The following is a 17036-nucleotide window of genomic DNA, read 5'->3' as shown; positions in this document are numbered from 1 at the left end:
TTGAGTGATTTACCTATGTAACAATAGGCTAATTCTAAGAATTCATGATCAAAACAAACCATATAACAAAACTTCTTAAATTCCTAACCACTTACCAATTTTAAACCAAAATATTCTTAAAAGAAAATGATGGCTTCCATTGTCCACGTCATATGTGGGTGATAACCGTCATCGCCCACATTGTCCACACTATTTGCTTGGGAGATGGCACCCATCCACTAGGCGATGGCACCATCCCCCACTACTATTGCTTGGGCAATGGCATCCATCAATGGAGCGATGGTGCCTTTGTCCGTTGTCATCACTTGGACAAATGAGTTTCCAAGCAAAAAAGATAAACTGCTAGTGAAGAAGATGTTATAATGTGTGATAAAACTTCAGTAAATGGAAATTAGGATGTTGATTAGTAATTAGAGTATTTTGGTCCAAAATGGATGTAAGTAATTAAGAATGCAAGAAATTAGTTTTGGTAAGAAATTTTTGAAATTGGTTAGGCAAGTAAATTTCTTAAAACTACTTATAGCAGAAAGACATTGTAGTTAGATTTTCTTTATTTTTTGTTTAATTAGTATATTGAAAGTCAACTAATAATCAACGGACAGAAAAGTAATAAAATATAAAAATATAAAAATTTATAATTTTCTAATAGTAAAATATTAAATTACAATAATAGTTACACTTAAGATTATTTTCTAATTACTTCATTAATGAAAAGATAGTAACACCTTAAAGTAATATTTCAAAGCTTTAAAACCAATAAGAGCAACTATAAGGCTAGTAGAGCTTGCTTGTGCGCGGGGTCAAACAAAGCCATAAAAAGAAAAATCAACTGAGAAGGGGTTTTAAGTACAGACTACAGAGAGCAAAAGTGACAACAAACACAGAGAGATTCGAATATGGACGTGATAAAGACGCAGCAAATTTCATCGAGACCCATAGAGAAGGTCATAGTTCACCCGCTCGTCTTACTAAGCATCGTCGACAATTACAACCGCGTCGCCAAGGACACGCGCAAGCGCGTCGTCGGCGTCCTCCTCGGTAGCTCCTTCAAAGGCACCGTCGATGTCTCCAACAGCTACGCAGGTTCGTACGAGATTTCACTTGCACTGTCTGTTTTTTGAAAATTCATATCTAGATCTGATGCTTTTAGGGTTTCATTATCTACAAAACGTTGCCAATTAGATGCAATTTCATATTTAGGGTTTCATACGCGAGTATGGTTGAGATTAGGCTTTTCGATACAGAATTGTACTCAATTTTTGACGGATTCGAATCAGTTATTTCTTTGATTCGGTGTGTCAATTATGATGTTTAGGTTCAGTGTATTGGCTTATATTGATGCGAATGCTCGAAAATCCTCTTATTTTTATATGAGCAATACATACCAAAAGGTTCAAAGAAGGAGCGCGCATGAAAAATAGACAATAAAATTATTTTATTTAAACAAAAAAAAGAAAAAGTGAAAGGTTTGAGAGAAATTCCACCCTCTTACTTGTTGGCTAATAACTTTAATTTGATTTTACAATGTTATTTTGTTTTGAGTTTCGCTATGCTGTTATGTAACTTGGTGTTTGTAGTTTTGTATTCGTACTAGAAATATGGCAAAATAGTGATCTTTGTAATTGGCAAAGTTGCTTTCATAAATAAATGCACAGTCCCTTTATAGAATCTGATCCGTTAATGAGCAATTTTCATATTTCATTTCCTTATGGAGCAGCATTTCCGCTTTTACCACTGGGATTGGCAATAACGCATAATTGTACATTTCTCTTCACCTTTATATTTTCTACATCTTTGCATCCTTTGTAAAACATATGTATGGTGGGTCTGCTCCTTGGTTAGTATTTGTGAGATTTAACTCTCATTTATCACATAAAATATGGTAACTAAGGTTTTTTCATTACATTGTGCGATTAATATTTATTGATGTATCCAATTGGTGGAATATGGTAATTTCAGTGCCTTTTGAGGAAGATGACAAAGACCCAGGAATATGGTTTCTCGACCACAACTACCATGAATCAATGTATTCAATGTTCAAAAGAATCAATGGTATCAACTTCTATAGTTTGCATCAAACTTTTATCGAAAATTGCTTCTTGCCTCTGGTTATTAATTTGTTATAATTGTTTCAGCCAAGGAGCATGTCGTAGGTTGGTACAGTACAGGACCCAAGCTACGAGAGAATGATCTTGACATTCACCAATTATTTCACAAGTGAGTTTAATTATTTTTAAATATCTATATATATTGAACTCAATTTTTTATTTAGAGGCTCACTTTTCTTCTCGCTATATTTGGTGTTGTAGCTATGTCCCAAATCCTGTATTGGTCATTATTGATGTCCAACCAAAGGAGCTTGGAATACCCACCAAGGCTTACTATGATGTTGAGGAGGTTAAAGAGGTAAAATGAATATTCTAGGCTTGTTTTGGTATTGTTTTTACTTGTTGCTATTAATGAATGGATAGAGACATAATAGAGATTAAAGGTGGTCCATTTAACTGTTGAGGATGGTTTTAATGATGTTAAGAAGAAAAGGATAAGACTCAGAAAATAATTATTGTCGCTATTTTTTTAACTAGCATCTATTTTTTTCCCTCCAATCTGGATGTTATATTATTATTTGTTGTATTATAGAATGCTACTCAGAAAAGCCAAAAGGTCTTTGTACACGTGCCATCAGAAATTGCCGCTCATGAAGTCGAAGAAATCGGTATGCCATGAGATGAAAAATTATATTATGTTTTTCCATAGAATTATATTTTAAGTTGATTATTTTTAATTTATTCTTTAATTTTCTGTGCTGATATTGCTGACATCTCTCCTGTCAACAGGAGTGGAGCACTTGCTAAGGGACGTGAAAGACACCACCATCAGTACACTTGCAAATGAGGTTATATAAAATCTTTGTCTCTTTTGATATATCTATTTTTCATTTTGGTTGATGCATCTGATGTTGAGTTGAGGCCATCTCTTTTTATTAGTCTCAATTTGCATCCTATGGATGTTAGTACTTTCTGCAGAAATGAAGGATTATACTAGTTACCTTTTGTCGTGTACAGGTCACTGGAAAACTTACAGCCCTAAAGGGTCTGGATGCTCGTTTGCGTGAGATCCGTGGTTACCTTGACCTTGTTATTGATGAGAAACTTCCGTTGAATCACGAGATACTTTACCATTTACAGGTATATTCATCCTTATTTGTTTTTCTGTTTGCATTGGCCTCTTCTTGTATCCTTTTATTTGCTTTTCTTTTTCATTATTATTTTTTGCTTGTATATGGATCTCATGTTTTCGAATCTGTTCAATTGCAGGATGTGTTTAACCTTTTACCGAATCTGAATGTGGCTGAATTAATCAAGGCCTTTTCAGGTAATATAAGCTAAAAGTTACCCTTTTCAAAAAAAAAAAAAAAAGGCTAAAAGTTACCGCAAATCTCAGTTTCTTGCAAATTAAATATCTATATCTTTTCCTTTTGTGCAGTAAAAACAAATGATATGATGTTGGTTATATATCTTTCGTCCCTCATCCGGAGTGTTATTGCACTGCATAACTTAATCAATAACAAGGTAAAGAGTTTCTGTTGCATGGATGTTTGTTCTGATAATAGGACCACATTTATAAATGGTTTTCTAATTTGCAAATTTGGTTTCCAGATTTTGAACAAAGAACACGAAAAGACTGAGGACGCAAAGCCAACGGCAGTTCCAACTGCCAGTTCAAGTTAAAATCAAGTTTGTTGTGCTTTGGGGCTTTCAGCCATTACCGAACTGGGGCATTTGAAAATGGAAGAGAGGTGGTGGGGTTGGGGGAGTGTGTGGTTAGGTGCAGCCAGTTATATGTCGAATGTGAGAGGTTACATTTGCCGACAGTTTTCTTCTACTGAGCATCATCAGAGATAACTGTGCTCCAAAAAGCTTGCGATTCATACCCCTTTTTGCTGTTCATTTTTCTTTATTTTTCCAAATTTTTATTTTGATGCAGATGGATTACATATTTCTTGCCTGTCTAAATCATGTTAAAATACCAATTTAAATTAGATTCCAAACATTGTGTGGTTGCTGTATTTTTAGACGGTTTTTTTAGCTACAAAGTATGTCGACCCTTTGCACCTTTTGGATTTCGATACTAGCAGATTTAGTCACCGAAGGCTTGCTATATGGCTGCTTCTTACAGTTTCTTTTAATTGGTAAGGATTGAATAGAAAGAAGCCCTTATTATTTGTGGCATGTCCAGCGGTTCAGAGTTTTCTGAAGACTTCTTGGCTGTAAACTTCTTAAAGCTCAGGTTCAAAATCATGCTACACAATTGTGCCACACTTTCACTGGATCTTCTTCTTTGCATTGTTATTGGAAGGATAAATTTGAGAGGTCAAAGGGATGACAACGGAGACAAAAATCACAATTTTTTTTTGTCATTTGATGGTATTTTTTGCGGATTTGAATATTCTCCGCATTTTCTCTCCTAGTTCTCTTAGGATTTCAAAGATCCATTGACAAGTGTCGTCTTTTACCATCTTGGATATCATTTTTCCCCTCCGCGTTTCGACCAGATATCTTCCGCATTAGTAATTGTTTCAAACAATCGGAGAAAGGTCTTTGTCCTTTCATAAAATTTCTAGCTCGGAGGTATACTTCTTATACATAAAAGGAAAATTATCAGTCATATATATTTAAATGATATCAGTATCAAATGTGTTATAATATTTTTTAAGTATATCACTCGTATACCTTAAGTTGACAAAATATTTCTGCCGTCCATCAATCCGTTAACTGCCGTTTGCAAGTGCTGACATTATAAGGGTAATTTAATTTTTTTAAAAAACGACATGTCATCTCATTTACCTAGTAAAAAATGATATGTCATATGATGTATATTGATAAAAATGACATGTTATCCCATTTATCGGATAATTGTTAATAATTGCTAAAAAAAGTTACTTTACAACTGAATCTATTCCTCCAAAATTTAACCTAAATTTTTAAAGATATACTCCTTCAACTTCTAACTGGAATTTTTTATGGTATAATATGTATAATTGTAAATAATATATTGTTAATAATTTTTTATAGTATAATATGGATATTTTTTACGGATAATTGTTAATAATATGTACCATTAATAATTCATATTTTTTAATAAAAAATATATTGTTAATAAAAAAATTAAAAAAAATTGTGTATTGAAAATTTACGTTAATTTTTTGGGTAAATTTATTTTTTTACCTCATTTTGAATTTCAAGGGCGAAATAGTCAATTTGCTACAATTCTGTTAACTTTCTAACGGAAGTTAACGGATTGGTAGACGGCAGAAGTGTTTTGTCAACTTAGGGTATACGAATGATACACTTGAAAAGTGTTGTAGCACGTTTGATACGGGTGTCATTTAAGGGTATATAGTTGATAATTTTCCTAAATAAAATCAATAAAAAAAGCAAGCATTTGCCATCATCTGGATGATTTCAATCGTAACAGACCAAGCAATAAGTCATTAGATTGCAATTTAGGTAAGCATATATTAAAATTAAATTTTAACCATTTAATTTTATTAATGACACTTATCAATAAATCTTTAAAATCTTAAGAGGATTATCTTAGGAGGATTAAGAGAGAAAATGCTTTGGAGAATATTCAGATCATTTTTTACAGTGATTTTGCCATAGTTTTCTCCAAAATATCATTTTTAACAATTTTACTTCAACGTTCAAACGCATATTTAGTAAAAATATATCACTCAGACGAGCGATAAAAAAATGGTTGGGTTTTTTAATACTGTGATATTGATAAATTACAATTTCTCAATAAGGGTAATGCTAATTTGTCCATTTTCCAAAATTAAACCTGTCTCTGATTTACTTTAAATGACGAGATTACCCACCCCTGTGGTTATGGAATTCACTATTTCACCCGAAAAGAATAAAAGTATTTCAGAGAGGCCAAGGATCTGTTTGATACAAATTGTCATAACGTCATAAGTGCAGGGACCGGCAGCGCCAGTACCGGAAAAACGAAAGTGAACAAAACGATAAACCCTTTCTCTAACCGGAGGGTTTTCAGTCCATTCTCCAAAATAAAGGAAGCAGTGCAGTGATATCCATCAAAAGGCAAGTAAGTGTGAAATCTCAGAAACTTTCTTTTAAATTATTATGATTTATTTTATTTATTTGTTTATTATGTTTTCGTAGCTTACATTGCATATCTGGGCTGCCCTTGTTGATTATATTGATTCACCATTAGCTTGCCTTTCTTTGAATCTTAGCTGTTAGTGGTGCGCATTAACTGCTCGAAGAAATGATTGTAGGAGAAGTCGGTTTATTAATTGGTTAACAAAAGAGTTACTCATAACTGTTGTCCTTTGATGTAAACCCTAACTTTTGAATTTGATTCTGGTATCAGGAGTTTGGTTTATACCAGGAGCTTATATCATGGGCAAAGCTTCGAGGGATAAGAGGGTACATTCTATCTTTTATTCCCTTCCCCCCCTTCTTTGAAACTTTTATTTTGATAAGCTTGTTGCTTTTGCAGGATATTTATTATCGTAAAGCAAAGGAAGAAGGTTGGCGTGCTCGTAGTGCCTTTAAGCTTCTTCAGATAGACGAGGAATTCAACATATTTGAAGGTGGATTCTTTGTTTATTTTTTCTCTGTTTGAATCTCTCTCAGGTGAAATGATAGTCAGATTATGATTGTAAAATTTTAACCTTGAGTAGTTTGAAAACAATTTGATTTGCAGCTGTGAAGCGTGTGGTAGATTTATGTGCTGCCCCTGGTAGTTGGAGTCAGGTACGATTTCAATGGAATTATTGTCCTATGGATTGCCAATTTTTTATCTGTAGAACATAAACCATAATGAAATGAAATTACCTGACTTTCTGATGATTATCCTTATTGCTATTTTAAGTTTGTCATATGCTTCCTACATTCTATCATTTTAAATGCAGGATGCATGATAATTGATCATGATAGACACTGGATTGTCTTGTAGTCGTGCTATCTAGGAGTGTTAGAGAAAGTTATCCTTTCTAGGTTTTGATGTTCACTTCTGTCATGTGTAGGTTTTGAGTCGCAAATTGTATCTCCCGGCAAAGTTGTCACCTGATTCCAGGTAACTCTTATCCTGCCAAGTTTCATTTTCTTGTTTGTTGTAAAATCTGTTTATTGTTCCATTCCAACTTTGGGGTGAGTGTCCTGTTATTGACTATCTTAATGTTACAAAAAAGATTTTGTTGAAATCAAATGTGGTTTTGCTCTGTATTATGTCTTAGATTTAGTATATTTTTTCTTGTATTGTTTGTATGTAGTTGTTTGTATATCTGTGCATTTGGAGCAGAAGCATTTGTTTTGTATTAAACTTTTCACATATTTCTGCTAAGGTAGTTATTACTTTAATGTGGATGTTGTTAGTGTTTCCATCAAGAATTAGCAGTTCGTGCCTTCGAGAATTCAGGTTTTGTGATACATCATCAATTGAGAGGGATTTAGAAACATTTTCCATGTCCAATATGTATTTATTACTTGTCCTCTCCTCTAGGTTAACAGTCTGTTCGAATTTCTCATGACAGCTCCTCTTAGTCATGTCCAGTAGACTTCTATGGTGAAAATTTCATGTGCAACTTTTCCTTATCCGAGAATATTAACTAATGGCAATTGTAATGAACAGATAATTTTATTTTGCAGTTTCCTGTTAATTGCCTCCCATATCTATTCATTTTCTCCTATTATTTTGGTTATTGATAACTTTTACTTGAGTGGATACTCCCATGCACTCATATTATGATGAAAAAAGACCTAAACATCCGATATTTTTCTTCATGCATACTACATTCTCATTAAGACCATAACTTTATGCGGTACAATTTGCAGGGAGGGTGATCTTCCGCTCATTGTGGCTATTGATTTGCAGCCCATGGCTCCAATTGAAGGTGTTATTCAAGTGCAGGGTGATATAACTAATGCCCGAACAGCTGAAGTGGTAAGTATTGTTATCATTCCTCCATTCTTTGTTCTCCAGCCGTTTCAATTAAAAGTATGTAAACCTTTCAGACTGATGCTAGTTCAAATTGCATCAACAACTTGAGTTTATTGTTGCACTGCCACAGGTTATAAGACATTTTGATGGCTGCAAAGCTGACTTGGTTGTATGTGATGGTGCACCTGATGGTAAATGATATTCGGCTTCCTACTTTCTAGTCCACTCCATTGCTGCTTTATAGTGGTACTTGTTCTTAAGCTTGCTTTATTGTATGGGGAATTTGCAGTAACTGGCCTTCATGATATGGATGAATTTGTTCAATCCCAACTTATACTTGCTGTAAGTATTCAGTTTTTTATATATGAATTAGTTTTTTGTCTGAGACAACTATTACAGTACGTAATTTTAGATGGTAGCTACTTTTGCAATAAGTGATGTACATCAATTGTAGATGCATCTAACTGCTGCTTATCATCCAACCTCTCTTGCCAATATCATCCTCACCTAGGGTGCATTAGCATTTTATGTCTTGACTTGCTCGTTTTACAATTTCTGTGAAACACCAAACTCCTCATTGGATTCTCCATATCTGTTGATGTATTAACTGGATATATTTATCCAGATAACATTCTTAGCAATAAACTTCTTTGCAATGTTCACAACTTAGACCTAAATTAGGTAGCGCACAAAGAGTTACCAGATGGTATATTATATCAAGAAGTTGGTGTTTTGTCATTGAGGATGGCAATGTTACCGAAATACTTTAAGAAGCTTATGTCAAAGCATTTTACCTTTGGTTGCTAATTATTCTCAGGGCATTGTTTCTTCATAGGGTTTTCTCTTATTTCATTTTAAAATATTGCTTCAGTTCATTTTTATTGGCATCGGCTGGTTTTCCTTTGTTGCAGGGTTTAACTGTTGTTACTCACGTACTTAAAGAAGGTGGGAAGTTTATTGCAAAGATATTCCGTGGAAAAGATACTAGTCTTCTATACTGTCAGGTAAATAAGATGCTTGTGAAGACCCCAGTTTATTTTTTCTAGGATTTTTGGCTCATGTGATTTGTATATTGCTGTGGTAACCAGACAATGTTTGTTTTATAACATATCTATGCCAAAACTTTCCCTTATAATAGGTTGTCTACTTTTATTTATAAATCAAGAAATGACATATCTCTCCTTTTGCCTACTTTTGTTTCTTTATTGCAGCTGAAATTATTTTTCCCTGTAGTGACTTTTGCAAAACCAAAAAGCAGCCGTAATTCAAGCATAGGTATCTTCCCCAGCATATTCATTTCAGTTTTTTGAATGTGGTAACCAAAAGGAGAAACAGATTTAACTTCATTTTGTTATCCTCAAAGCTAATACTTGTTTTGTTTGTCATCCAGAGGCATTCGCTGTTTGTGAGAATTATTCCCCTCCTGAAGGATTTAATCCAAAAGATTTGCACCGCCTTTTGGAAAAGGTGGGAAGCCCCTGGGGAGGAGAGGATCAAGGTCAGTGTGCATGCAACATTCATTATATATTCATGCCTTGAGTTATTTTAAATTAAAAGACTTGCTTTAGAATGAAATTTCTAAGAATAGATATGTTTTATGAATTTACTGATACTTAGTCTTCCTCATAAATGGGTCTATTATTGAACATTTACGAGTAATACCAAATCTCAATCTGAAAACAAAGTCACCCTGGCTTTAATCTAATCTTATACCTAAATTTATGTATATTAAGTATTAATATTTGTTAACTTTTAATCACTAACGGTTGCTAATATAGTCGATTACATTGGAGTGTACACCCTCTTCTTCTCAAAGTGTTCTGGAAACTCATTTACCGTTAATTGATCATTGGGAGGCAAGAGCTTTTGGGGAATTTCTCAATCAATACAAAGAAATAAGAATATGAAACTAACTTCAGACTGAACGCTCGTTGTAAAGGACCTCCATGCTAGTCTTGTAACGAACAAAGGAAGATGTAAGCTAAGAATTAGAAATCATAAAATAGACCAAGTGATGGACTTGTTGTATATAGAAGTTTTAGTAAGGAATATAATGATATAGTTGGTGGAAGTACTAAAGTTTTGGATGGTATCATGTGTCAGCATATGCTCTCAGGTTAGCTCAATTATGCAATTTCTCTTATTGTGAATTATTGATTTATCATTTAGTTAATTTAGAGAACTTCCACTATTCTCAATATCAAGGCATACTAGATAAGAGACAAGGTAATCTGCTGTTTTGATTAATGGGCATTTCAGGTTTGTTCAAATTCTACTTTCTATTTTCTATTCACAGATGTAACATTGGTGTTGTGTTTGTTACCCTGCAGATTGCAGTAGTGGTTGGTTGGAAGGACCAAATAAGGTTTACATCCCCTTTTTAGCATGCGGGGACCTAAATGGGTATGATTCCGACCGTTCATATCCACTGCCTAAAGTTGCTGACGGAACTTACCAGAGCTTGGATCCTGTACAACCCCCAATTGCCCCTCCTTACAAAAGAGCTCTTGAAATGAAGAAAGCTTCCAGTCAAGGTATACGAGAGCCTGAGAAGCATTCCTTGGATTCTTAATTATGCCTTACTTTTTCATAGATGGGCTCATCAATGGTTAAATTTCTTGATAATCAAATTATTAGTGGACATGCCATAATTATTATGGTGCAACTTTGAGAACTTAATTCTTGTTGAAAGGGGTGTATTCTTTATTATAATTGTCCATTTGTCCCCCAGACTGGCAGCAGTGCCAGATTGTTCCGGTCTCTTTTTTTATATACACACACACATGAAATTAATTTGAGAGGATGTGACCGCCAACCAATGCCATGTTTCAAGGCCAGTCATTTGGAGATTTAGCTGGAGGAGCAATTTGAGCTAATGCCATTGGAAATGTAGAATCAAAAGATATGAAATTAAGACGATATCATCTGGGATATTTGCTATGTTTTCATTTATGGTCTTGGTAGTGACATGTCTTCTGGATATTAGATAGAGCTGGGTCAACACCCGTCTGTCCCACCCATAAAAAATTGTCTGTTTTTGAGTTGTATCCCAGTGACATATCATATTCAAAGTTTTAATGTATAGTTTGTCTTCCTTTAAGCTTTGTCCCCCCGTGTTTCCTTTTACGTGTCGTGTAAATGAAATTCACCAAACATAATCACCAGCTCATCAGCATCACACGGTTCGAGAATGCATGACCACAAATGGATTATTGCATTAACATCTTTACCATAAAATGAACAGTGTGTTCAAAAAAATGGATCGTTCATGACAATTTTGTCCTGCTAGTTGTCTTACGTCAAACAGACTAGACGATTCTGATCCATGAACCATTTAGTTCCCTTGTTTCATTTTCATTTTTCAAAACAATGCAAAAGTTTCGACAAGAATTCGGAAAAAGTGAATTGAGCTCTACAAAGAGGAGTAAGAACTTAGAACTACTCTGCTACAATCCTCCGGCTAGAACTCGGTTGGATATCTAGCTATTATCCCAGCGATCTCGCCAGGTTGGTTGAAATGAAACCTTGCCGAAAACTTTTAACTCCTATGATTCGTTTCCTTTACAACTAGCAAGAACCTGCAGAAACAGAGTTTGATCTGGACATAGAGGAAGAAGAATTCAAGAACTCGATGCAATCTTCGATAGCTTCAGCTCGATGAGATTCAATTGACTCTGCTAATGATCGAGACCTCGCCAAAGTTGATGAAGTAACCTTCCGAGAAGACCTCTTTTTCGTTGATACAAAACGTAGAGCTCTTGTCACTTTAGCTCCGAGATGCCTCAGCAATCTTGCAGGTGAAAATCCTGAATCCCTCGGTATCCGAAAACTGAAAATTCCAACGACGACCCTCTTCCGATTCCAGGCCGCTCTTGCACTGCCTCCATGCTTGAGAAAGACCGTTGGCTTTTCATTAACATCAGGACTGAAAGTCACTCGCTTGCTTGACATTTTAGACTTGTAAGAGTTTGCTACAAACGGAGGCAAAAATGGATCTTCAAGTATGAACAAAGACAATAGATAACGTGGCCAGGGGTATTTATTGATGAATGAATAGGGGGAAAAGAGAAAAGGTGAAAACAGAGCAATGAAGAAAGAGATAAAAAGAAGAGAGGATTGGGCTTCTCAGTGAAATCAGGAATCGACAGGCAGTGTTTTGTGGGAACCAAAACATTTAAATTTATGCTTTTGTTCAAAGAAATTCACTGTAGACCAACCAATTTGTACACCAAAGTCGTTTCTTGAGATGTATTCATAACTCATATACGTGCATGAGCCATGCACATGGCCTTTTTATAAGCCTACATTTCTACTCTACGCAACCATTATAATAAATGAGGAATCGCCATCACAATTTCATTCAATTCGGTGCCTAATCACTGTGCCAAAATCTAAGAATCAAACAGGCCATTTAGCTTAGCTCAAAATGAGTTCAAATTTCAAACATATGAACTGTATTACAATAAAAACTAATTTGGAAAGACCTTGAAATTGAGGAGTGATTTTCAAACAACTTTATTAGTTGACTACCTAAATTCGAATCTTAAGAGAGGTAAAAGTTAAAAATTCTTGAATTCAAATTTTGAAAGAGATATTAAAAAATTAATTTAGACTTCACTTATTCCTCTATGCTTATTTAAAAATAAAATACAAACTGCCTTGATATTATAATTCTTTTAATATTTTGGCCTGTATTAGATAAAATGGTCTCCATATGCTTTTACAAACTTAATCTTAATGTTATATTTATTTTAAGAGGACCTCTGATAGTTAAATAAATTACATTAATAATAAAAAGAAAACCTAATACTCATGTTTGAGAATGAATAGCTACAATATGTGTTGTCTTTCACAGAATTAAGATTGTTTTCATATTTAAACTTACATAACTACTAAACAATCATTATGTGTGTGTAATCATTCTCTAATGAGAGTATCTTCACTTTGTTATAACTAAGATGCTACTCAAATATAAAAATATGTAAATTTTAATATATTAGAAATTGTATTTTTTTATCTATTAATAACGGTTAAAATGAGAATGTCTTTATGAGAATGATTATATTCATATATACACTAACGATTGTTAATAATGCATATTGCACTTGGAAGCAGACCCCTTGAAGGATACACGAGCTAAAGCTGGCCTAATTATTAAGCAGCCTTTGTGGGGAATGGGTATACGAGAATTTTAACCTAGGAAAATGGGGTTATTAAGTTGGTCAAAAGAAAAGGAATTGGTGGTGGAGCCACTGCTAAAGGGGAAAATAAGAACACAAGTGAGTGAAATGATCATCTGAAATATGAAAAAGAAAAATAGTAGTAAGACTGTAAGAGGGAACACAGAGACAATTACTAGATACTCTTTGATCATTATTATTATTATTTTCCCTGGAGCGTTGCTTTTGAGGAGCTCACAGGGCCTACCATGTATCTTTTCTTTTGTTGGTTACGTTGAATTCTTGATTCTGTTTTCTGAAAAAACAACTGTGAAGTGGATTAATGGACCATTTTTTGAAAGCTAAAGAGGGAATCTATTTGAATATATATATATATATATCTGTTGTGTGTGTGAGTGTGGGACTGGGGGCTAGCTAGCTTGCATTGCCGTGAATATTAGGGAAACTAATTGTAGGTTACTTTTTTCTTACTTGCTTTACAAACTTTTGACAGAAGGAAATAAAAATAAAAATAAAAATCCCTGTTCAAGTATCTGCTTGCTGGTTTGTGTTTTTTGACTGGGAGCTATAGAGGCCCCAGTTTTGTTTCTCTTTTACTTCTCACTGATTTCATCCTGTCTCGCTGTGCATGCTTGTTGGTTCAACAGATAAAACGCTCAACGGCATGCAAAATTGAGAAATGGTTTGGTTTATATTTATGTAATATTTGAAACTTCAATTAATTTGAATTACATTTGTATGTCCAATTTTTTTAAAAAAAATCTAAATTACTGATTGAAAATGGTCTTGAAAACGTTGAAACTTGAAATTGAAACTTTCATTCCATTTTCTTTTTTTTCCAACCTTTATGTCCAGTGCAGTTGGAGTCAGTGGAATCAAAGAAATTTGACTAAAGAAGATGTGAAAATTTTCATGTGCTTGATTGGGTGCTGCCACTGCCGGTGCCGTAGTTGGGGAGGGCAAATAAAATTCAAACCATAAGACTTTTCTTTTACGTACAACTATATTTTTCTGCCTGCAACGTGACTTATTTATACCCAATTAGCTTGGAAAGTAACAGTTTCTGCATTTTGTGCCCAAAAGCAAATGATTGTGGGCTTGACAAGCCAACACACTCTTCTTATAGCCCAAGAAAACTCACCACCAACGAGGCAACAACAAGCTCCAACTCAATGTCGAGCCCTTTATTCATGAAACAACTAACAATCCCTAGTTTGTGATTCGTCACAAACGTTAAGACTATGGTCTATCTGGTTGAGACTAAATAATGATATCTTGTTATAATTCAACGGTGTTCTCTAGCTTCAAATTTATATATTAAAATGTGTCGGTATATATATATATATTAAAGAAGAACACAATATTTAATTTAGTTCATGAAAAATATCTTCATGCGGCCGGTTGATTTTATGCCAAAATATAACGTATCATATACGCAATTCATGAATGAAAAACTTGTAGATATTCTCAAGTGTATATGCTTTCTATAGTTGTATTACTATTGCTTGCACCTTTCAAGTAATTAATCACGTTAAGAGTAAATAATACACATGACAAAAATATAATGAATGAGAGAATATATTGGAAGACATTTATCAAATAGACACGTTCATTCTTCACGTAATGTTATGTTATTCAAGAATAATATTTCAAGTCCAAAATCTGTGAATCACTCTTCCAAAGTTGGGTAGAGAGTTTATATTGGTATTTATTTGCTGTCATTACACTAATTATTTTGATATTTATCGCTGGCATTACACTAATTAATTATTTCCAAGTACGGAACTTATCTACCTTTAAATCTTTTCACCAAAGCGCTATAAGAGAGGGGCGGTTTCCAACTTAATTTGCATTACTTAAAAAGGTGACCTACCAAAAAAGGCTAAAACAGAATTTTCTTAGTGAGAAAAAGTGATGCAAGTTCATAGAATATTAATTAATCCAAATTATAAAACCGAGAGATGACGATCTTCATTCATTACTTAACGAAACTTGATCTCAATATAATACAGAATTTAATTAGTGAAGCACGTACACATTCATTCTTAATGTATAAAAAAGCAAAGGATATTCAGTGGAATATTCTTTAGATATTTTGTTTATGCAATTGGGTATATTTCAATTTGACTCACAATATGCCTACAAATACAATCATATGAGACGCCATCATTTGTGATGATTTTGAAGTAAGTTAATCCCAAACTTTTTAAAAACAAAAATAAGAAAATAAAAAATAAATAAATTTGATATACATGTTGAGGAAAGACATTAAAATGAATAGCTATGGTCATTTAGGGATTTCTGATCATATTAAAATAAGGATTGAGATAAAAGTGTGTTCAATAATATACTAACATCTATGTTTTTTTTTTTTTTAAACTTATCTCTAATTTTAACATAGTTGAGAAAATCTTATCCGAAGCTTGTTCATATATATAATTTTTTTAATCTATTCATTGTAACCACTATGTTAATATTTCAACAAAATGATTATTGATGTGAATTTAAAGTTGATATTATGGTGTAATTTTTGTGTCATGTAAATAAGTGGTATGTAAATATGTAATTTCATTTATGGCCATTCGCTCTCAATAAATACCCATGATAGGCAAGTATGATTTTTACTGTTTTAGTGAGTATAAGTAATGGCTTATTCTTAGTTCAATTATCAAGGACGAGTTTTGGTAGAAAAATGGCATTATCTACTTAGCATATGAATCCAAACATGGAAAAATAATTTGGAATTCATGAGTGTGTAATGAGTTGAATTAGATAGTTTTTATAGTAATAAAAACTATTAGTTCAGAAAAGTATAAAATGTTAATAATATTAACTCTTAAAAAAAAAGTGGTAAGAGATTACATGCGAAACATATTAACTTGTTAGCGATAGTGAATTTAGAAATTCTAAAGAAATGGTTTGTTGGGTATTTACTCGTTAAATCGAATCAATATGGTGAGTTAAATATTTAAAAAAAAATTAACAGATACTTATAATCAACAACTTCTTAATTAAACTATTTAACTCTTTGTATGCAAGAGAATCAACAACTTTTTAATTGAGTGAGAGATAAAAACATTACTAGTAGTAAGATTTGTTTGCCGGAGGGGAAACGGGAAAAAAAATAAAAATTCGTGGGCCATTTCCATAAAATGATTTGAAGTAACACAAATTCTACAAGAAATTAAAATCCTCTTTGTCAAATTTGAAAAGGGACCCACCAGCATATACATACAATTGTGATATTTTTTTTCCTTTTTATGGTTGTGCACGTGAAAAATGGACAAAGAAATTTCATTGTCTGATTTGACATTTTGTTGCAGAGTTGCAACACGAATCCAATAGAATTTAACATTATTTGGATTAGAGTAGTGCTAGAGAGAGAAGTACGAGAAAAAAACGAGAGAATTTTATTCTCTCTCTACCCACTCACTCTTTCTCTATTTTTTTTTTAATTGTTTCTCTCATTTTTTTTCTTGTGTTTCTCTACAACAAGCATTTTCCTTTGGATTAATATCTAAACATCAAATATCTTTAAATAATTGATACCCCCCATTTACTTGGAAGGTTCGTTCGTTTTGCTTTGAAGCCTAAATCCCACCCCCTCGTAAATCCTCAGGTTTCCCAACAAATGAAAATTTGATGCCAACGACACGTATTATGTTCATCAGAGACCCAATCAAACTAAATTAGCTATTTGAAAATAAATTAGTCTTAATCATTAACGATTGCCGTCCGTCTACGTTAGTATTAATCTTCTTCGATAAGTGATGGCCTACGAATTTCGATAAATGTCTCTGACTTTTTTAGATTTAGATACAATTCTTCGAAACAAAAGGATATTTTCTTCTTCTTCTTTAAAGCAATGTGATGTATACTTTGCAT

General features: G+C 33.4%; 3 protein-coding genes across 4 annotated transcripts; 2 read left to right on the top strand and 1 right to left on the bottom strand.

The window, feature by feature from the left end:
- Positions 1 to 783: 783 nt before the first annotated feature.
- Positions 784 to 4463, top strand: LOC18039414 (26S proteasome non-ATPase regulatory subunit 7 homolog A). The gene is made up of 10 exons (XM_006429254.2): positions 784 to 1083; positions 1960 to 2052; positions 2136 to 2217; positions 2310 to 2406; positions 2641 to 2716; positions 2838 to 2896; positions 3066 to 3188; positions 3318 to 3375; positions 3487 to 3572; positions 3660 to 4463. The coding sequence occupies exons 1-10, from the start codon at positions 897 to 899 to the stop codon at positions 3729 to 3731; spliced, it is 933 nt and encodes a 310-aa protein (XP_006429317.1). The 5' UTR covers positions 784 to 896; the 3' UTR covers positions 3732 to 4463.
- Positions 4464 to 5844: 1381 nt separating this feature from the next.
- Positions 5845 to 11071, top strand: LOC18038050 (putative tRNA (cytidine(32)/guanosine(34)-2'-O)-methyltransferase). 2 transcript variants are annotated; one of them, XM_006429251.2, is made up of 12 exons: positions 5845 to 6107; positions 6400 to 6455; positions 6529 to 6622; positions 6736 to 6785; positions 7058 to 7107; positions 7866 to 7974; positions 8102 to 8162; positions 8261 to 8313; positions 8883 to 8975; positions 9183 to 9246; positions 9362 to 9469; positions 10302 to 11071. In XM_006429251.2, the coding sequence occupies exons 2-12, from the start codon at positions 6429 to 6431 to the stop codon at positions 10541 to 10543; spliced, it is 951 nt and encodes a 316-aa protein (XP_006429314.1). In that variant the 5' UTR covers positions 5845 to 6107; positions 6400 to 6428; the 3' UTR covers positions 10544 to 11071. The 2 variants fall into 2 exon arrangements, with proteins under 2 accessions (XP_006429314.1, XP_006429315.1); XM_006429252.2 differs by having other exon boundaries at positions 5845 to 6111.
- Positions 11072 to 11153: 82 nt separating this feature from the next.
- Positions 11154 to 12236, bottom strand: LOC18038049 (josephin-like protein). The gene has a single exon (XM_006429250.2). It carries the CDS (start codon positions 11920 to 11922, stop codon positions 11539 to 11541), a length of 384 nt encoding a protein of 127 aa, XP_006429313.1. The 5' UTR covers positions 11923 to 12236; the 3' UTR covers positions 11154 to 11538.
- Positions 12237 to 17036: the final 4800 nt, after the last annotated feature.

The sequence above is a fragment of the Citrus clementina genome, unplaced genomic scaffold (genome assembly GCF_000493195.1).
Source record: "Citrus clementina cultivar Clemenules unplaced genomic scaffold, Citrus_clementina_v1.0 scaffold_6, whole genome shotgun sequence".
Lineage (NCBI taxonomy): Eukaryota > Viridiplantae > Streptophyta > Magnoliopsida > Sapindales > Rutaceae > Citrus > Citrus x clementina.
Note: the sequence above shows the minus strand (reverse complement) of the source record. Positions and strands in the feature narration are given on the sequence as shown.

Excerpts from the sequence above, each read along its gene's own strand:
- LOC18038049 (XM_006429250.2), bottom strand. The coding sequence starts at position 11,922 with ATGTCAAGCAAGCGAGTGACTTTCAGTCCTGATGTTAATGAAAAGCCA.
- LOC18038050 (XM_006429251.2), top strand. The coding sequence starts at position 6,429 with ATGGGCAAAGCTTCGAGGGATAAGAGG. Across the intron at positions 6,456-6,528 it reads AAGCTTCGAGGGATAAGAGG|GATATTTATTATCGTAAAGC; the intron begins GTACATTCTATC and ends TTGCTTTTGCAG. Across the intron at positions 8,163-8,260 it reads ATGTGATGGTGCACCTGATG|TAACTGGCCTTCATGATATG; the intron begins GTAAATGATATT and ends GGGAATTTGCAG.
- LOC18039414 (XM_006429254.2), top strand. The coding sequence starts at position 897 with ATGGACGTGATAAAGACGCAGCAAATTTCATCGAGACCCATAGAGAAG. Across the intron at positions 1,084-1,959 it reads TGTCTCCAACAGCTACGCAG|TGCCTTTTGAGGAAGATGAC; the intron begins GTTCGTACGAGA and ends TGGTAATTTCAG. Across the intron at positions 3,573-3,659 it reads ATAACTTAATCAATAACAAG|ATTTTGAACAAAGAACACGA; the intron begins GTAAAGAGTTTC and ends TTTGGTTTCCAG.